Below are 19,152 nucleotides of genomic sequence, written 5' to 3' on the forward strand. Positions count from 1 at the left end.
TACAATCATTTACTGCATTGAAAACTGGCAGAAACCTTGATGACTGATTCCTAACTACTGGGCCAAGTCTTCAGAAGTCCTGCACATTGTATAATCCCTTCATGACAAAACCTATTTCTCATCCTGACAAATCACTTCAGAAATCACATACAACTGTGATGGAGGCAACATTTAAAAATAGACTTACAAAGGGAGTCAGAGAAATACTGCTAAAATCTGAATGCTGACATTTCTGATTCTGGTCCAGACAAGATGGTGTAGACCCATTTTCCCCTGCTCCTCATGGCAAAGTACAGGTATAAACCCTGGAAATGGCAAAACAGGCAGCCACAGGAAAACTCTAGGCGGCGAGCTGGTTTGGGACCAGGACCAGAGAGCAGCCCAGTGGCAGGGGCACGTGTGTCCTACCACCCACAAGAGAGTCCTTCCCAACCCTTGACCTAGCAATAGAAGGCAGCCCAGGGAGGCTCATTCCTGCCCCTTAGAGAGTAGGAGTCTGTCTGGTGGCAGGACATCAGCTGGCAAGGAGGATCACTGCGGGTCCAGCCACGAATAAGCCACCAGGGAGGTATTCTCTTTCCCTACAGACTCCCTCAAAAGTATCCTTGGTGGGTAAGCGGGCAGGCTGAGCCCAAGGGAGAAACCCAGCTATAGCAGGTACACTGGTTAGAAGCCTCTTTATCCATGCAGCCTAAAGTAAGACTCTTCTCGCCCACCCAGGGACACTAGCCCAGGAGGGTGGGGGTTGGGAGGACCAATTCATGGACCCACACGCCCTTCCTCCACCAAGAGATACCCACCAGTGCCTTGAGGCAGCACCTGCAGGGACCAATAGAAACCCCAGAGACACCAGGGGAAATGAAGCACACCAGATTAACAGTGCAAAGCACTGAAAATTAAACCGCCATTGAAACCACGGTCCACAAAGTGGGCCAAGCCTCATGCACTAGCCCTCAGTGGGGGAATGCCTGCTAAAATCCAAGAGTTACACAGGACCATAACAGAGAAACGCCTAGGACATAGCTAACCCATCGTATCGTGAATGAAGAAAATCACCACTTAAGTGAAAAAAAGACAATGGAGTGATGAATCTTGACAAGGAATTTAAAGCAGCCATCTTAAAACTGCAATTAGACTATCAATTAGAAATTCCCTTGAAATAAGTTAAAAAATAGACAACCTTGGCAAAGAAATAGAAATTATAAAAAAGAACCAAATGGAAACCATAGAACCAAAAATACAGTAACTTAACAGTTCCATAGTAACAGAACACCTGCTGGGCAGGTTCACTGTGAGCGTGGAGATAACAGAAGACAGGCTCCATGAACTCGAGGACAGAACAACACAACTCATCCAGTCTGGAACAGAGAGAAAATAGATTGGAAAAACAAAACCGAGCCTACGGACCCATGGACGGTAGCAAAGGATCCAACCCTCATATCATCAGGCTCCCAGAGAAAGAGGACGGCGGTTGGGGCTGAGAGTATTTGAAGAAATACAACTGGAAAATTCCCCACATCTGATGAAAGACACAAACTTACAGATCCAAGGTGAGCAGACCCTGAACATGATAAAATGTGAACACAGCAGTAATTATATCACAGCAGTAATTATCTTCCGCGTGAACCGGCCCAACACTCTGGAAAACAATTTGGCAGCTTCTTATGAGACTGAGCGTCCGTCATTTGACCTGGCAATCACAGTGACAGGTGATGCAGACAACGAATGTGGGTGGCAATGTTCCCAGTAGCTTCGCGGTGTAATAGCCAAAAACTGGAGTGAGCCTACATACATACCAAGGAATACTACTCAGCAATAAAAAGAATAAAAAGCATGAACTATCGATACATGCAACAACCTAGAAGAATCTCCAGGGAATTATGCTCAGTGAAAAAGCCCCACAAGGCTACCCACTGCATGGTACCATTTATATAACGTTTTTGAAATGATAAAGCTGTAGAAATAGAAGACAGGTTAGTGGTTGCCAGGGATTAAGGATGTACTACACCCCACTTGTGCTCTCTTGCTCTTTTTTTTTTTTTTTAAGATTTTATTTATTTGAGAGAGAGAAAGAGAGCATGAACTGGGGGAGAGGCAGATGGAGAGGGAGAAGGAGACATCTCACTGAGCAGGGAGCCCAACATGGGACTCCGTCCCAGGACCCTGAGATCATGACCTGAGCCAAAGGCAGATGCTTCACTGACTGAGCCACCCAGGCACCCCAATAAATAAAATCTTACAAAATAAGAAAAAAACCTGTTGAGTGTGTTGTAGGATGCAGGAACTTACACAGGATATTTAGTTGTACAGGACAATACACCACACAAAGCAGCACAGGTAAAACTGGAAAATCTGAGTAAGATCAGTAGACCGTATCAAAGCCAGTGTCCTGGTGGTCAGTCGTATCATACCATTGTTTTGCAAAATTGTACCTTTGGAGGAAACAGGAAGGTATAGAGAAACTCTGTATTATTTCTTACAATTGCATGTGAATCCACAATGATCTCAAATAAAAAAATCTGCTTAATACAGGCCATTACATGAGTTACATCTTATTTACAAATGAGAGAACTGAAGTTGGGTGGTGGGTAACTGACCTAAGATTACAGAGAAAAATAGATGCGCTAGGATGGAAAATTCAGGTCTGTACAGCTCCAAAACCTACGACCTTAGTCACAAAGCAATTTGGACTAATAACTCAGAATATAATGTAAATGACTTAAGAATCTAATTCGTTGATTAGAGAAGAAAGTAACTATATCATTTCAAAATGTGAACAAGGTTTTGCTTTCTGCTTTGCAATGGGTTGTTAGGAATTAGTAAGAATATAACATAGAGGGGCGCCTGGGTGGCTCAGTGGGTTAAAGCCTCTACCTTCAGCTCAGGTCACAATCCCAGGGTCCTGGGATCTAGCCCCCACATAGGGCTCTCTGCTCAGCAGGGAGCCTGCTTCCCCCTCTCTCTACCTCTTGTGATCTCTCTCTGTCAAATAAATAAAATCTTTAAAAAAAAAAAAAAAAAGAATATAGCATCGAGACTACTATAAACATGAGGGATTTCATTCCCAGGTTCCTAAAAATAAAGTCAGTTTTAATCTAATAATTATGAAATTGAATTATAAGATCACTGATAGAAAACAAACACCAAACAGCACCCATGCCCACTTGGTAACGTCAGGCTTCAGAGTAAAGTAAAAATATTATAAATGAAGTTTTGGCAAAATAATTTTATTTCCTAACACATGGTAAACATATACATCCAACATGCATTCATCTTGCATATTCACAAATGACTTCTAAATTACAACAACGGCTTTGATATTGAAACATGTACTCTTAGTTGAGATATGAAAAATGCTTTTAGATGCATAACATTCTGAATATATTGGTCACAGCAGAATTTGCTTTAGTTAGATAAGTTCTATGAATGTGAAGCTGTGAGAAGCTACTTCTGCATCTACGGCTCCAGATGAAAAGGGTGCGGCATCCCCAGCCTGTATTCGGCAGAATAGTCATTAGTTCTTCTGGTGATGGAACCACTTATCCACTGCATTTGGAGAAAAAGAAAACCAAATCAGAATCTCTAGTAAGAATCAAAATTTAAAATAGGAAAAAAGAATCAAAATACACCCAAAATATAACAATGAATATCATACTTGCTTTCATGTATCCTACCACAGATCACCTTAAAACAAACTGACACCTGAAGTTCCACTACGGCAAAAACAGGTAATTTATCACAGTGTTTACTCCTGGGCTTTCTCACTCTCGATCCTAATCGGTAAACATGTGATTCTCACCAGAACCACCTTACAGAGAATTCTAAATGTAAAGGGGGAGAAAGCTGTGTTGGTGGCCAGAGGGGGATCCAGAGCCCCATCTGCTCCCACATCCACAAGTCCTTCTCCCGGAACCCAGAGGGCAACAGCGGGTCAGGGTTTGGAAACTGCTGTGATGGGGGCTGGCGTGAAGGGTGGCAATGCAGCCATCTTTCTTCCCACATACATTATGGAACTCTAAAAATGTTTCTTCTTCCCTTCTTTCTCTTTCTCTGTGGATGTGGTGTGTAATATATATCTGTAGGTACAAATGTATTTTTACCACACACAATTACACTAAACACAAAATGTTTAGTGTAATTTTACTAGAATATAGACCTTACCATCTGTTGGTACTGTGCAGGCAGATTCGCATGGTGGCGGTAACTAAAATAAAATATTAAAATGTATTAGTCTAATTCCAAAAAAGACAAAAAAGTAAGCCAAAAAGGTATACCAACACAAAAATTAAAAAAAATCTGAACAGAAGATAACTTTCCCAATTTTTAGGTTCTAAAAATAATTTATAATACATAAGAACAAGGCAAGGTTCACTTTACTGCCAAAAAAACAAATTCAGGCCCTTTAGCTTTTGACTGAACATAGGAGGATAAATAAAATGAAATGCTGCTTGAAATAACGGATTGATGCATATATAATGAATTCATATATACACATATACAGAAAAAGTAGGCAGAGTGTTCTCATTGAAAAGTTATGATTGTTAACCAATGGTTTTCCCCTTCCAATTCTTCTTACTCACCTCGACTTTGTCAGGATTCAGATATAAAGAGAAATCTAAATGTACTGGCTTCATTGTTAAATCATTCTTTTTCCTTGTACTACACCCCACTTACAAGGCAGTAAAAAGTCAGACTTCATTTTCTTTTCCTCATTTAATATAGTAAATGAAAATAATTTAAGATTACCTAGTTTAGCCTTTTGGTTGATCCAAATCAAATAATTAAAAATAATATAAAGCCAAAATTATTTCTTTCATGAATAGTCTACTACAAGAAAGTCTTTTCTAGGGTTATGAACCGCTCCTGCATGGTGCCTGAAACTTGACCACCTTCTTAGTCTTTGCTATAACCAAGTCTAGTAAGTTCCCATTAATTCTTTTGGAAAAAGGGCTTAGAATAGGTACACAGGATTTGGGTTAGAAGCTTCTGGAATCACTTTGATTGTTACAAGTGTACTATTTGCCCACTTAGAGTTGACTAGGACCCTTCTCAGCTTCTCCCTTCAGTTAAAAGTCCACTTGTGTGCACTCACGGTTTGTAATTTCAAGACCTCACACAATTGTATGCAGCCAGGGGGGACTCCCAGTATTTGCTGAAGGAAGTACTTTCCCTCCCAATTATCATCTTAATCTGTTTAGCACCAGGTACATTCTTTTTCAAGGAAAACGTTTACATACAGCATCCACGATAGCTTTGGCAGCATCGGGGTCACACTTGAAGGGGCTCCCAGACACTGTAGTATTCATGCTATTAAATAAAACAGAAGTAGTCATGAGTTACAGTAACGAAACTTGTCTCCTAAGAGTCAAAAAACAACAGATGGGGCACCTGGGTGGCTCAGTGGGTTGAAGCCTCTGCCTTCAGCTCAGGTCATGATCCCAGGGTCATGGGATTGAGCCCCACATCGGGCTCTCTGCTCAGCAGGGAGCCTGCACCCCGCCCCCGCCGCCCCGCTCTCTCTCTGCCTGCCTCTCTGCCTACCTGTGATCTCTGTTTTTCAAATAAATAAATAAAATCTTTAAAAAAAAAAAAAAAAAGCAACGGATAGAGATGGTAGGCCTGAAGAGATTCAAGTTTGGTTTACTCAAGTTGTAGGATACAAAATCACTATATACAAAAATCTGTCACATTTTCCATACACTAATACTAAACTATCAGAAAGAAATTAAAACAGTAACATTTACAGTTACATCAGAAAGAATAAAATACCTAGGAATAACTTTTTAAAAGTAATCTCCATGTCCAATGTGGGGCTCAAATTCACAACCCCGAGATCAAGAGCCACATGCTCTACTGAGCCAGGTGCCCCGACTTAACCAAGGAGGTGGGAAAGATGTGTACACTGAAAACAGTAAGACTCTAACAAAAAGAGATTGAGGAAGACACAAATAAGTGGAAAGACAGTCCATGGTCATGAACTGTAAGAATTAATGTGGTCAAAATATTCATACTACCCAAAGCAATCCAGATTCAGCACGAAATTCAGTGGCATTTTTTCACAGAAACAGGACAAACCTAAAATGTGTTTGGAGCCACCAAAGACCCTGAGTAGCCAAAACAGTTTTGAGAAATAAGAGCAAAGCTGGAGGCATCACAGTTCCTGATTTCACACCACAGTGATCAGAACAGTATGGTATTGGCATAAAAACAGACACACAGATCAAAGGAACAGTACAGAAAGCCCAGAAATAAAACCCATTCATAGAAGCTCAATTAATTTACAATAAAGGAGCCAAGAATATACAATGAGAAAAGGACGGTCTCTTCAATAAATGGTGTTAGAAAAACTGGACAGCCATGTGCAAAAGAGGGAAACTGGACCACTATCTTACATCGTACACAAATATTAAATCAAAATAGGTGAGACTTGAATATAGACCTGAAATCATAAAACTCCTAGAAGAAAACACAGGCAGTAAGCTCCTTGACATCAGTCTTGGAGATAAATTTTTGGATTTATCCAAAAGGCAAAGATAAAAGAAAAATAAACAAGTAGGACCATATCAAACTAAAACACCTCTGCACAGTAAAGGGAACCATCAACAAAATGAAAAGGCAACCTACTAAATGGGAGAAAATACCTGCAAGTCATATATCTGATAAAGGCTTAACATAAAAAATATAAAGAATTCATACAACAATAGCAAACGAACAACCTGATTTAAAAATGGGTAAAAGGGCTGGATAGGAAATTTTCCAAAGAAGACATCCAGATGGCCAACAGGTTCATGAAAAGGCGTGCAACTTCACTCATCATGAGGGAGATGCAGTTCAAAACCACAGAGAAATGTCACCTCACACCTGTCAGAATGGCTATTATCAGCAAGAAATAACAAATGTTAGTAGGATGTAAAAAAAAAATGAAGCCCTTGTGCACTGTTGGTAGAAATGCAAATTGGAGCAGCCCCTGCAGAAAACAGTAGGAAGGGCCCTCAAAAAATTAAAAAAAGAACTACACTATGATCCAGCAATTCCACGTTAAGTATTTATCTGAAGAACAAAAACACGAAATGGAAAACACCCATGCACCCTCATGTTCACTGCAGCCTGATTTACAGCAAGACATGGAAACAATCTAAAGGTCCATCAATGGGCAAATGGACAAAGAAAATGTAGTAAATGGACTATTACTCAATCATAAAAGAAAATTAAATCTTGCCATTTGTAACAACAAAGATGGTACCTGAGGGCATTATTCTAAATTAAATAAGTTACACAGAAAAAGATAAATATCGTTATGATCTCCCTTATATGTGGCATCAAAAAAAAAACAAAACAAAACAAAAAATCAACTTCACGGATATAGAGAACATACTGGTGGTTACCTGAGGTGAGGTGAAGGTGGATCAAATGGGTGGAAGGGGTCAAAAGTGCCAATTTTCAGTTATGACTAACTCATGGGTATGTAACATACAACCATGATGACTATAGTTAATAATACCATATTGCATATTTGAAAGTAGCTAGGAAAGTGGATCTTGAAAGTTCTCATATCAAGAAAAAAAAATGCTGTAACTGTGGGTGGTGATGGATGTTAATTGGACTTAATGGTGATTGTTTTGCAGTATATACAAATATCAAAAATCATTACACTGTATACCTGAAACTAACATAATGTTATGTCAATTATACCCCAATGAAAAATAATTTTTTGGAAGTTGAAGATGGTAGACCAGATGAAATTCAAGTTTGATTTAGTTGAAAGCTTTCTCACCCATATAAAATATTCTCTTTATTTGGCCAAGGTATAGTTATTCTTGTTGCCAATTTTATTCTAGTACCTAAACAAGTTCAAATTTAGAAATCCAAGATGGAATGTCCTGTAATTCTTGCTGAAATAACTAAGAAATGCACATTAAAATGAGAAATATATCTTTCCAAATTAGACAAAAGCAAAAAATCCTGTCAGTTCCTGTCAGTGCTGGTGAAGCATCTGAGATAAACTAGCCTGGTGGGAGCAACACTTGGTTCTTGTACAAATATTTCTGGAAAAAATCTTTTAAAAAGCCCATTGGCTTTGACAGAGAAGTTCTACCTCTGAGAATTCAAACAGATTTAAACAATGATCTATAAATATTCAATAGACACCACCTCACCATTGATAAGAATGATAAGCTGGAAGTAACGAAAATATCCAGCAATGGGGATGATTTAAAATGGTGTATTTAGGAGGTGGGATATTATACAGAGATGGAATGTTACCTAATATTATAAAAATATTCTTAATGATATAGGGAAATACATATAGTGTTAAATGTTTTTTTAAAAAATCATAAAACATGGGGTGCTTGGGTGACTTAGTCCAGTTAAGCCTCTGCCTTCGGCTCAGGTCATGATCCCAGGGTCCTGGGATCCAGCCCCACATCGGGCTCCCTGCTCAGTGGGGAGCCTGCTTCACCCCCTCCCTCTGCCTGCTACTCCCCCTGCTTGTGCTCTCTCCCTCTGTCAAATAAATAAATAAAAATCTTTTTAAAATTTTTTAAAAATTAAAAATAATAAAACAAATTATACATGTAATATAATCCTAATTATTTTTTAAAGTATTATACATTTACACAAGCACTGTTAAAAAAAAACACTCTACATGTTAATAGGAATATCTATGGAAAATCTAATAAGGGGGATTTTTTAAAACATAGGTTTTCTTTTTATTTATTCATAATTCAAAATTTCCTATATATTAATTATTATAGCACTAATATAACATGGGTATGATCAGAAATTGTCTACTAAAATAAAAAAGAAAATATCCGCAGTTACCTGTTACTTAACATGCATTAAGGTCATTTCTTTTTTTTTTTTTTTTTTTTAAAGATTTTATTTATTTATTTGACAGAGAGAGTGAGCAGAGGCAGATAGAGTGGCAGGCAGAGGCAGAGGGAGAAGCAGGCTCCCTGCTGAGCAAGGAGCCCGATGTGGGACTCGATCCCAGGAGGCTGGGATCACGACCTGAGCTGAAGGCAGCTGCTTAACCAACTGAGCCACCCAGGCGTCCCGAGGTCATTTCTATAGAAATAAGACACCACAAAAATTAAGAACTTAAAAGCAGTGTATTAGGGGCATCTGGGTGGCTCAGTGGGTTAAAGCCTCTGCCTTCAGCTCAGGTCATGATCTCAGGGTCCTGGGATCAAGCCCCACATCGGGCTCTCTGCTCAGCAGGGAGCCTGCTTCCTCCCTCTCTCTCTGCCTGCCTCTCTGCCTACTTGTGATCTCTGTCAAATAAATAAATAAAATCTTAATAAATAAATAAATAAATAAATAAATAAATAAAAAGCAGTGTATTAGGATCATACATTTTCACACAAATATATAACTGCTCATTTTATCTTGTTTGTGGAAAGACAGTGTTTTCACTTTACAGGACATTATCCTGACTCACAGAACAGAATATCCCTGAGAATTATTTTTATGTTAGGATTTTCTCATACTCAGAAAAAAATCTTACTGCCCAGATAACTTTGACATTTAAAAAAATGAACATAATACACATATATATAATTAGAAAATTCAGACAGTCATAAAATGAAAGCCTTCCTCTCAATTATAATTTCTAGTTCTCCCCCCATCCCGGAAAAAAAAAATTTAGACATAAATACATAGATGCTGGTATAGGTGTAGGTATGTGTGTGTGTGTGGGGGGGTGCTTATCTTGCATAAATAGGATCATATTAAATACACTACTAGGAACTTTGCTTTTCTCCCTTAATATATTTTAGATATCATTCCATATCAATATATAGAGATATTTTTTTAATGTGCCATTAGAGATGTACTTAACCATTACATTTTTTCCCTAACATTTTGCTACTATAAATGACACTATAAAGAACATCCTTATACATGGATCTTGGTGAACTATGGATATATTCCTAGCAGTGGTGGTGTGAAGAAATACATGCAATTTTAACTTCTTGATTGGATCCTATCAAAGTGCCCTTCACAAAGGTATACCCATTTATGAGCTCAATAGCTACATATGTATGGTCTTGGTATCTCTGGCTATCATCTGATTTTTTTCTAATTTTGGCAAATGTAACGGGCAATATCATTATCTTGCTGAATTGCATTTTAAATTATGAGACTGTACACCTTCTTCTATGTAAACTTCTTTCTCCTACCTTTTTCTCCATCTATTGAATTGCTAGTCTTTTTTGACTTGAACAAGCTGTATATGTATTAAAGAATTTAGCCCTTCATTGTATTTTGTTTTAAAAAAAAAGCAACTGGGAAAAACTGTCTCCTGATACATATGAAAAGTAAACTTTTCCTGTATGGATTTTAAGTTTGTGCTCTGTTTAAAAAGGCTTTCCCTGCTATAACCTAATAAAGAAATTCACTTAGGGCACCTGGGTGGCTCAGTCAGTTAAGTGGGCCACTTTCGGCTCAGGTCAGAATCTCAGGGTACTGGGATAGCGCCCCATGTCCTCTTCCCTGCTCAGTGGGGGACCCTGTTTCTCCCTCCGCCCCTCCCTCTGCTCATGCAGTATAAATGAATTTTTTAAAAGATTTTCTCAAATAAATAAAATCTTAAAAAAAAAATTCCTTCTACTTTTTCTAGAATTTTTTCACATTGAAATGTATGTGTCTGGCATTAAATACTGATGTAAGACAAGGGCTGTAAACTCAAATACCTACAGACCACATCCAATTATCATAAAGGTGCAGAGAGGCTAAACGTGAGAAAATGTGCAGAGCTGCCTCTGAGGGCACTCCTGGAGCACCTGCCTGGTCACAGCACCTCTTAAAACAAAACAGCCAGAACGTGGCGGTGGCTGCTGGTGTGCACCTCTGGCGTAAGGAGTATGGGGAGCAGTTAGGGATCTAGCCTGTTTTCTTCCTAAACAGCCCGTGTGGGTCCATAACCATTCATCTGTAATACTTTGTTATAAACTAAAACATCTCTGGGTCTACCAAACTCCAAAAGGACTTCTGAGTGATAGGACTTTCTTCTTCAATATCAAACTTTCAGGACAACAGTATTACTAAACATGAGAAAAACAATTAACACTCCACCATGATACCACTACCCTCATTTTTTTTTTCTTTCAGAATTTTCCTGGCTATTTTCACATGCAATTTTTTTTTCTAATGAAACTGAATGTTATTTATGAACACAGTTTACTTTTTTTAACATAATTTATATTCCTCAAGTGTCTTAAAGCTTTCTTTTTCTGGGTCCTGCAGATGTCTTGTTTATACCTTGGTTTGTGTTTTTTTTTTTTAAATAGTATATTCTATATGGGGCCTGTTCCTCCATTATGTTTTCTGCTACCACTTGTATAGAAAGCTATTAATATATATATTCACTTTGTAGTTGGTCACCTTGCTAAAATCTTTTTTCCCCTAGGGCTTTCTGGATATAAAATCTTATAATCTATGACAATTTGCTCTTCCTTTTCCAACATTCCTGGATCAAAATATATCCTTTCCCTTAAGTACTTCATTGACTACTGTTTCAAGAACATTAGTTAACTGGTGATAGTGGTCATTCTCTTGTAAATTTTTGAGTATTCAAGAGGAAGTATATGATCCTGAACATCATCTGGAGGCCAGACAGACTTGGATGTGAGTCCTAACTCTGAAACACTTAATCATGGGGTGACTTTGGTTTAAGTTTAACTTCCCTGCATCTCTCTCTCTCTCTCTCTTTTTTTTTTTTAAGATTTTATTATTTATTTGACAGAGATCACAAGTAGGCAGAGAGGCTGGCGGGGGGTGGGGGGCGAGGAGGGGAGCGGGCTCCCTGCTGAATAAGAACCCGATTCAGGGCTCGATCCCAGGACCCTAGGATCATGACCTGAGCCAAAGGCAGAGGCTTTAACCCACTGAGCCACCCAGGTGCCCCCCTCTCTTTTAAAAGATTTGTTTGTTTGCTTATTTATTTATTTATTTTAGAAAGAGAGAGTGTGTACACAAGCAGTGGGAGGGGCAGAAGGAGAGGAACAGAATCTCAAGCAGGCTCTGACTTCCTGCTGAGTCCAGAGCCTGATGCAGGCCTCAATCTCACCACCTCAAGATCATTGACCTGAGCAGAAATCCAGAGTGGGCCACTTAACCGACTGAGCCACCCAGGCAACTCCCCGCATCTCTGTTACATGCTTAGCAAATATTTAACTGCTCAATAAATATTAGCAGTTGTTATTAGCAGTAATAAATTTTGTGTGCAGGGTAGATACTGGTTTAGCTGCAATGCATCTTCCATATTTATATCAGAGAAAAGCCCTTGCACTCAAAATTATTTTACTTGCTACATTCTGAGCATCCTGATGTTAGGAAGCCTTTCCAGTTACCCTCACAAAGTTCTGATCTCAACTGTCCCCTTTATAGTTTTAGTTTGTACTTGTTCAGAGGGTATCTTAGGAATACTTTTCAGTTGCTTATATATCTACCTTCCCACTCCCTTTGGCATGGACTGACAAACTAGTTCTCTCTTTTCTAAGGGAATGCAATGATACAGTATGTTTGTGTCATTAAAATCTTTGGAGCAAACTGGTCTGTTTTTTTTGTTAAACGTGCAGAGAAGAATTACTGCTTACCAACTGATTCCCTTTCCATCGGTTTTCTTCGTCACTAATGCTCTCCAATGGTCATGAGTGCTTTTAATAATATCAATTGCAAAATCCTATAATTGGAAGAGAATGCATTACAACGACAGATAAGTGTTCTTTCCTTATTATCAACATTTCCCCAAAGACTGATAACTTTGTCTTTTCTGAATTCACCTCCCTGTGTCAAAAGCAGGAGAAACATTTAAATGGATAAATTAATGTCACGGCTGTCTTACCAATGTCTTTAAACATTTGTTTTATGACCGTATAGTCTTTAAATGGTAACAATATAGTTAAATTAAAAAAAAAAAAACTAATACAGTTAAATTTAAAAAAAAACTAATATTGAGACTAATATAGTCTCAATACAAACAGGCTTAAAGCTACGCTTCTAAATGATGCATTACCTTATCTTTGAATTCTGCATTGAAAGCAAACTGGTTCTCTGGTTTTCCATCAGGAACCTTGTACCTTCTGAACCAGTCCACAGTAGCTTCCAGGTAGCCAGGTTTCAGCCGCTTGACATCATTAATATCTAAGAAGAGAATAAGTAGATTGTAAGATGCACAGGTAATTATTCATGCAATAAAAATCTCAAGTATGCATTTTGAGAGAGCTATGGAATGGATATCAAAGTAAAAGATAACAGAGCTAACCACCTTGTTGAAAAAAGAGCACATACACATGAAAAGGAAATCCTCTATGACTTTAAGTATTAAGGAAACAATCAATACAATAATAATTTCTATTAGAGGTGAGGAGGAAGATATGACTGGGGGCTACATAATGAAAGAGTTTGGCAAGGTTAGGTAACTTCTGTGAGAAAGGCAAGAGATACCAAAAAAGACAGCCTGGGACTATATTCAGAGGTACACACCCCAATTACCAGAGACAAGAAAAATGGATTATACTAAAATCCACTGATGGGTGACATAAATGAGACTAGACTTCTTGCTGTATAGGATAGGCATTCTACATCACAATGGCTCTAGTTCTGGCCAACAGGAAACTATCCTGTTTTAAAAAAAACTGTTTCAGGACACTTGGGTGGCTCAGTCAGTTAAGTGTCTGATTTTTTTTTTTTTTTTAAGATTTTATTTATTTATTTGACAGAGAGAGCGAGAGAGTGCAAGCAGGGGGAGTGGCAGGCAGAGGGGCAGGGAGAAGCGCAGTCAGCTCGGCGTCTGCCTTTGGCTCAGGTCGTGGTCTTAGGGTCATAGGATCCCAGCCCCTCGTAGGGCTCTGCACTCAGCAAGGGAGTCTGCTTGAGATTTTCCTCTGCCCATACCCCCACTCACGCTGGCTGTCGTGTGTGCCCTCTCTAAATAAATAAATATATAAAATCCTTTCAAAAATTTCTTTAAAAAAATTTTACAATTTAAAAATTTTTAAAACTTTTCAAGGTTTCTGTATAGCCATCAACAATGCCTAGCCTCAATGTCCTCAAGGTCAACTTTAAATGACCAAACGGCTGTTCAATGCAAGCAAACAGAAGAAAAAAGGGCTAAAAAAAAATCAACCAAGAAAAGTATTACTGGAAGGAAGAGTACATTCAACAAGAGAAGCAAATTTAAATTTTATAAAATAACTTTGCTTAAGTCCAGTTTATAATCTGTGTAGTTAAAGAATATCATGCATTCTGTTATCTCTCCTCATGCATTCTGTTATCTCTCCTCTTGGTGGGTGGGACTGAACATTCCCGCCCTCTAATCACTCAGTCTTTCGGTGACCAGTCCAGTCTGAGGTTAGCTAGGAGCCCCACCTAAGTCACCTAATTAGCATAAACTCAGGTTTGAAGAAAAGGACTTATGAATAACAAAACAGACTAGGAAACACCCAGGAAATTCCAGGAAGTTCTCTGCCAGGAACTGGAGACAAAGACCAAATATATTTTTGTATTATACCACAGCCTAGAAACCTGTAGGAGCTGATTAACTCTCTGACCCTGAACCAGACCTTGAAAAGTACACTGGATCCAGACTGGGAAACCCTGAACATCAGCCCCAGAAAGAAAAGGTAGGAAGAAAAGCTAGTCAACTTTTGTTCTCACTTTGCATGCTGCCAGTGGTCTGCAGAGCTACGACAGTTGTCTGCCTCCTAATGCCACATCAAGATCCTACCAGAGACAGCACCCTGTGCTGTCATTCCCTCTTGGGTTTGGCTGTCCTAATCAGCCAGTCAGTACTGGTGTTGTAGGCTGCATAGAACCCCAGGCTCACATGGCGATCTGGCTATTGTGGGCCCCACAATGACAAAGAGGATCCATGTGTCCCACCTGGTTGCTGCAATCCTCTCCCATGGCTCTGTGTGTATCTCTCCCAAAGTTGTGGCTAGTTGAGACTTCTATCCATCTAGAAACTCCAGTAACGGATGGCAAACAGACACTGTCTCGGGTTGACATTGCGGGAAAGCCGCATACTACCTGTACCATGGGGCCAGCTACCCAGACAAAGTTTTCAGGTTCTAAGAGCCTCTACTGCAGGGAAATGATACCCTAGCAAAATGCCGCTGACATAATGATAGGTGTGGCTTCCCTAACTGTGGCCAGAGCATGCTACTTAGCGCCTGTGCTCTTATGTTAATAGCATATGGGAAAATGGACACAATGATCACAAGAATCACTGTCAAGGGGTAAACAAACAGAATGAATGCATTCTCACTCTACAAAATTTTAACAATACAGGGCAATGTGAAACAAAAAGTCTCTATTCATTTCTCTTTCTGACTCTGACTCTTCTGCTATCACATCTCTTTGTGGCTATAGCTGAGAAAGGTTCTCTGCTTTCGAGGACTCATGGGATTAAATGAGGCCCGTCTGGATAATCCAGGATACTCTCCCCATCTCAAGGACCTAACCTTAATCACATCTGAAAGTGCATCTGCCATGTAAAGTAACCTATTCAGGGGATCAGGAGGTAGATGACTTTGGAAGGGGTGTGGCATCATTCTGCTACTATAAAATTCTACAGGTTTTGACAAATGCATACTATCATATATCCACCATTACAGTGTCACCATTTGTGGTGAACAGAAGACTGTCCCCAAAGATGTCCCCGTTCTAATTCCCAGAACCTGTGAATATGTCCTGTTACATGGGACGAGGAAATGAAGGCTGCAGGTGGAATTAAGGTTGCTAATCAGCTGATCTGGAAACTGGGAGATAATCCTGGGATATCTGGCTGGGCTTAATCTTAAAGGTCTTTATGTGGCAGAGGAAGGCAGAAGAGTCCCTCAGGGAAGATGGTGATAAAGACTTGCCTTGCAGTTGCTGACCTTGAAGAGGGGACGTGAATCAAGGAATATGGGCAGCCTTCAGAGGCTAGAAAATGCAAGGAAAAATATTTTTCCTTGGAGCCTCCAGAAGGAGCACAATCCTGCTGACACCTTGATTTTAGTCCAGTGAGACCCATTTCAGACAGGCAAGAGAAGACCAATTCAATAATGAAAATGGGTTCGATCATTAACTAGAGACAAGATTAATATAAAAAGAGTCATGAAAACAAGATAGAGTTACAAGATATAAACATTTCTTTTTCAAAAAGGACTCAGACAATCAGATTATAGCACTAACCCATACATTTATGGCCAACTGATTCTCAGTAATAATCCCAACACAATTCAATGGGGGAAAGAATAGTCTTCAACAATGGTCTGGGACAAACAGATCTCCATATCCAAAAGAATGATGCTGGCCTCCTACTTCATACCATATACAAAAATTAATATAAAACAGATCAAGGGCCTAAATGTAAGAGCTAAATTTATAAAACTCTTAGAAAGAAACAGAAGTGTAAATCTTTATGACCTTGGACTAGAGGTAATGGTTTCTTAGATACGATACCAAAAGTACAAGAAACAGAAGAAAATTGATAAATTACACAAAAATGGAAAACTTGAGTGCTTTCACTAAGAAAATTAAAGGACAGTCTACAAAGTGTGAGAAGATACAGGTAAATCATGTATCTTATAAAGGTCTAGTATCCAGAATACATAAAGAACTAGAAAGGCTATAATGAAAAAAAAAAAAAAAAAGAAAGAAAAAGGTAACAAGTGGGCAAGAAAGTTGAGAAATTAGAACACTGATGGCCAGCGGCAGGACTGTAAAATGGTGCAGCTGCTCTGGAAAAGAGTTTGGCCATTCCTGAAAAGGTTAAACATGAGAGTCCCCATATGACTCAGCAGCTCCACGCCTAGGTATCTGTATCCAAGAGGATTAAAAACATATGTCCACATAAAAACTTGTTCAGGAATGTTCACAGCAGTAGCATTATTCCTAACAGTCAAAAACAAACCAAATGTCTATCAACAGATGAACTGATAAATAAAATGTGATATAGATCCATGCAACGGATGGAATTCAGCCATAAAAAGGAAGGAGTGCTGATGCGAGCTACAGCATGGATGCACCTAGTAAGCACTATGCTAAGTAAAAGAAACCAGACCCCAAAAGCCGCATGTGTGTGAAATTCCATGTGTATGAAATATCCAGGATAGGAAAATCCATAGAGACGGACAGCAGATTAGTGGCTGCCAGGGCCTGGGAAGAGAAGGGCCTAGGGACTGACCACTTAGAGGGAGCATCTTCCCTTGGAGTGATGAAATGTCCTGAAACTAGACAGTGCCGATGGTCACGCAACCTTGTGAATGTACTAAATGCCACCGAACTATACACTTTAAAACTGTTACAGCAGTGAATTTTGTGTTAAGTGAATTATACCACCAAAAAAAGGGGGAGGGAATGAAGTACTGGTATGTGTTATGATGTAAATGAGACTTGAAAACATGATGCTATATGAAAGAAGCCAGACAGACACATTATCATATGATCCCACTTGTGCGAAATGTTCAGAGCAGGCAAGTCCATAAAGACACACAATAGATTCGTGGTTGCCAGGGACAGTGGGAAGTGGGAACAGGGAGTGACTGCTAATGGTTATGCGGCTTCCTCTTAGGGTGGGGAACCATGTTCTGGAATTAGATAGTGGTGATATTTGTACAACGGAGTGAATATATGAGAAATCATAGAATTATATATTTTAAAACAAATTTTATGGTATGCAGATCATAGCTCAATAAAAAATATTTTTAAATAAATAAATAGAGCAAGTAAATGCTAGTATGTATAGAAGGAAGAGAGAAAACCGTCAACACAAACTACCAGTTTTTTTCTTTCCTGGAATATAATATATATATATATATATATATATATATTATATAAAAAGAGATAAAGATGCGGGGCTTGATTCAAGGACTCTGGGATCATGACCTGAGCTGAAGGCAGCTGCTCAACCGACTGAACCACCCAGGCACCCCTTGCTTCTCCATTCTTTAACAGTTTGAAGGCATGGGCTTATTGCTTATCGCTTCCTGAAGGCAATTCTATCATCACAGGTTAAGTTTGGTGGTGCATAAGATTTAGACATAGATCAGATCTTCAGATTTCCTTACCATTGTAATTGGCTGCATCAGGATCATCCACGTTAATGGCAATGACCTTCCAGTCAGTTTCCCCTTCATCAATCATAGCCAGTATGCCCAGAACCTTCACCCCAATTATTTCACCTCTTGCACATACCTGAGAGTCAATAACCACAGTCAGGACAATACTACAGAATGAACCTTTGGAAGAAAAGTTCTACTTGGCAGATAACAAGAAATATGGAAGATGCCAAGTTTCTGCAAACTTACCTTAAAATTGTTCCTTTGAGCAATTTTTAAAAAGCTAAACAAGCAAATCCCTGTCAGTCCTATCAAAATTGAAAATAGGTACCCTTATTACTATTACTATTATTCCCTATTATTACTATTATTACCTATTACCCTTATTACTTAAGCAATAGCATGGTTCAGGATAATTCATATTTTTTGAACTGTCACTGATTGTGCCAAAGAATAAATCCTCCATAATGTTTCAAACTCATATTTAAATGTGTTTTATTGAAATAAGTCAGTCAGAGAAAGACAAATACCATATGATCTCACTCATATGTGGAATTCAAGAAAGAAAACAGATGAACATATGGGAAGGGGGAAAAGTAAAAAGGAGAGAAGGAAACAAACCATAAGAGACTTTTATCGATAGAGAGCAAACCGAGGGTTGCTGGGGGGAGGTGGGTGGGGGATGGGCTAAAAGGGTGATGGGTATTAAGGAGAACACCTGGGTTGTATGTGAGTGATGGATCACTGAATTCTATGCCCCCCACCCCCCGGCTGAATTAGACAAGTCATACAATACGACTTAACTTTATGAGTTAAAAACATCAATGACAGCTTTCTTTTCAGTTAACTATTTCCCTGAGCCTGAGACAGATCATAAAGAAATATAACTGTAGTCATAATCTTAGAGCAGCCCTACATGATAAAGAAATTCTCACCATGATAAAGAAATTCCCTCTCATGAGCTTATCTGGCATGGGGCGGTTCATTAGGCAAGGTCTGCCCTGCACTGAGATGAAATTTGCCTCCGGGTACTCTTCACCTGCTGACTGGTCATGTGCCTTCTGAAGCATGCAGAACACCCCTACTTCTCCCATGTGTGCCTACG

The 19,152-nt window shown here is 39.1% G+C and overlaps 1 protein-coding gene across 2 annotated transcripts in view; it reads right to left on the bottom strand.

Annotated features, from left to right (window-relative positions):
- Positions 1-3,206: 3,206 nt before the first annotated feature.
- The window catches only part of PPA1 (inorganic pyrophosphatase 1), a 36,310-nt gene continuing 20,364 nt past the window's right edge, over positions 3,207-19,152 (bottom strand). For both annotated transcript variants that reach the window (XM_047702966.1, XM_047702967.1), the window contains exons 6-11: positions 18,057-18,183; positions 13,016-13,143; positions 12,597-12,682; positions 5,238-5,307; positions 4,162-4,204; positions 3,207-3,546 (exon numbers count right to left, since the gene is read on the bottom strand). In XM_047702966.1, coding sequence (XP_047558922.1) covers positions 3,515-3,546; positions 4,162-4,204; positions 5,238-5,307; positions 12,597-12,682; positions 13,016-13,143; positions 18,057-18,183 — 486 coding nt within the window. In that variant the 3' untranslated portion in view covers positions 3,207-3,514. The remainder of the gene's footprint in view (positions 3,547-4,161; positions 4,205-5,237; positions 5,308-12,596; positions 12,683-13,015; positions 13,144-18,056; positions 18,184-19,152) is intronic.

Source organism: Lutra lutra, chromosome 14, assembly GCF_902655055.1.
Source record: "Lutra lutra chromosome 14, mLutLut1.2, whole genome shotgun sequence".
Lineage (NCBI taxonomy): Eukaryota > Metazoa > Chordata > Mammalia > Carnivora > Mustelidae > Lutra > Lutra lutra.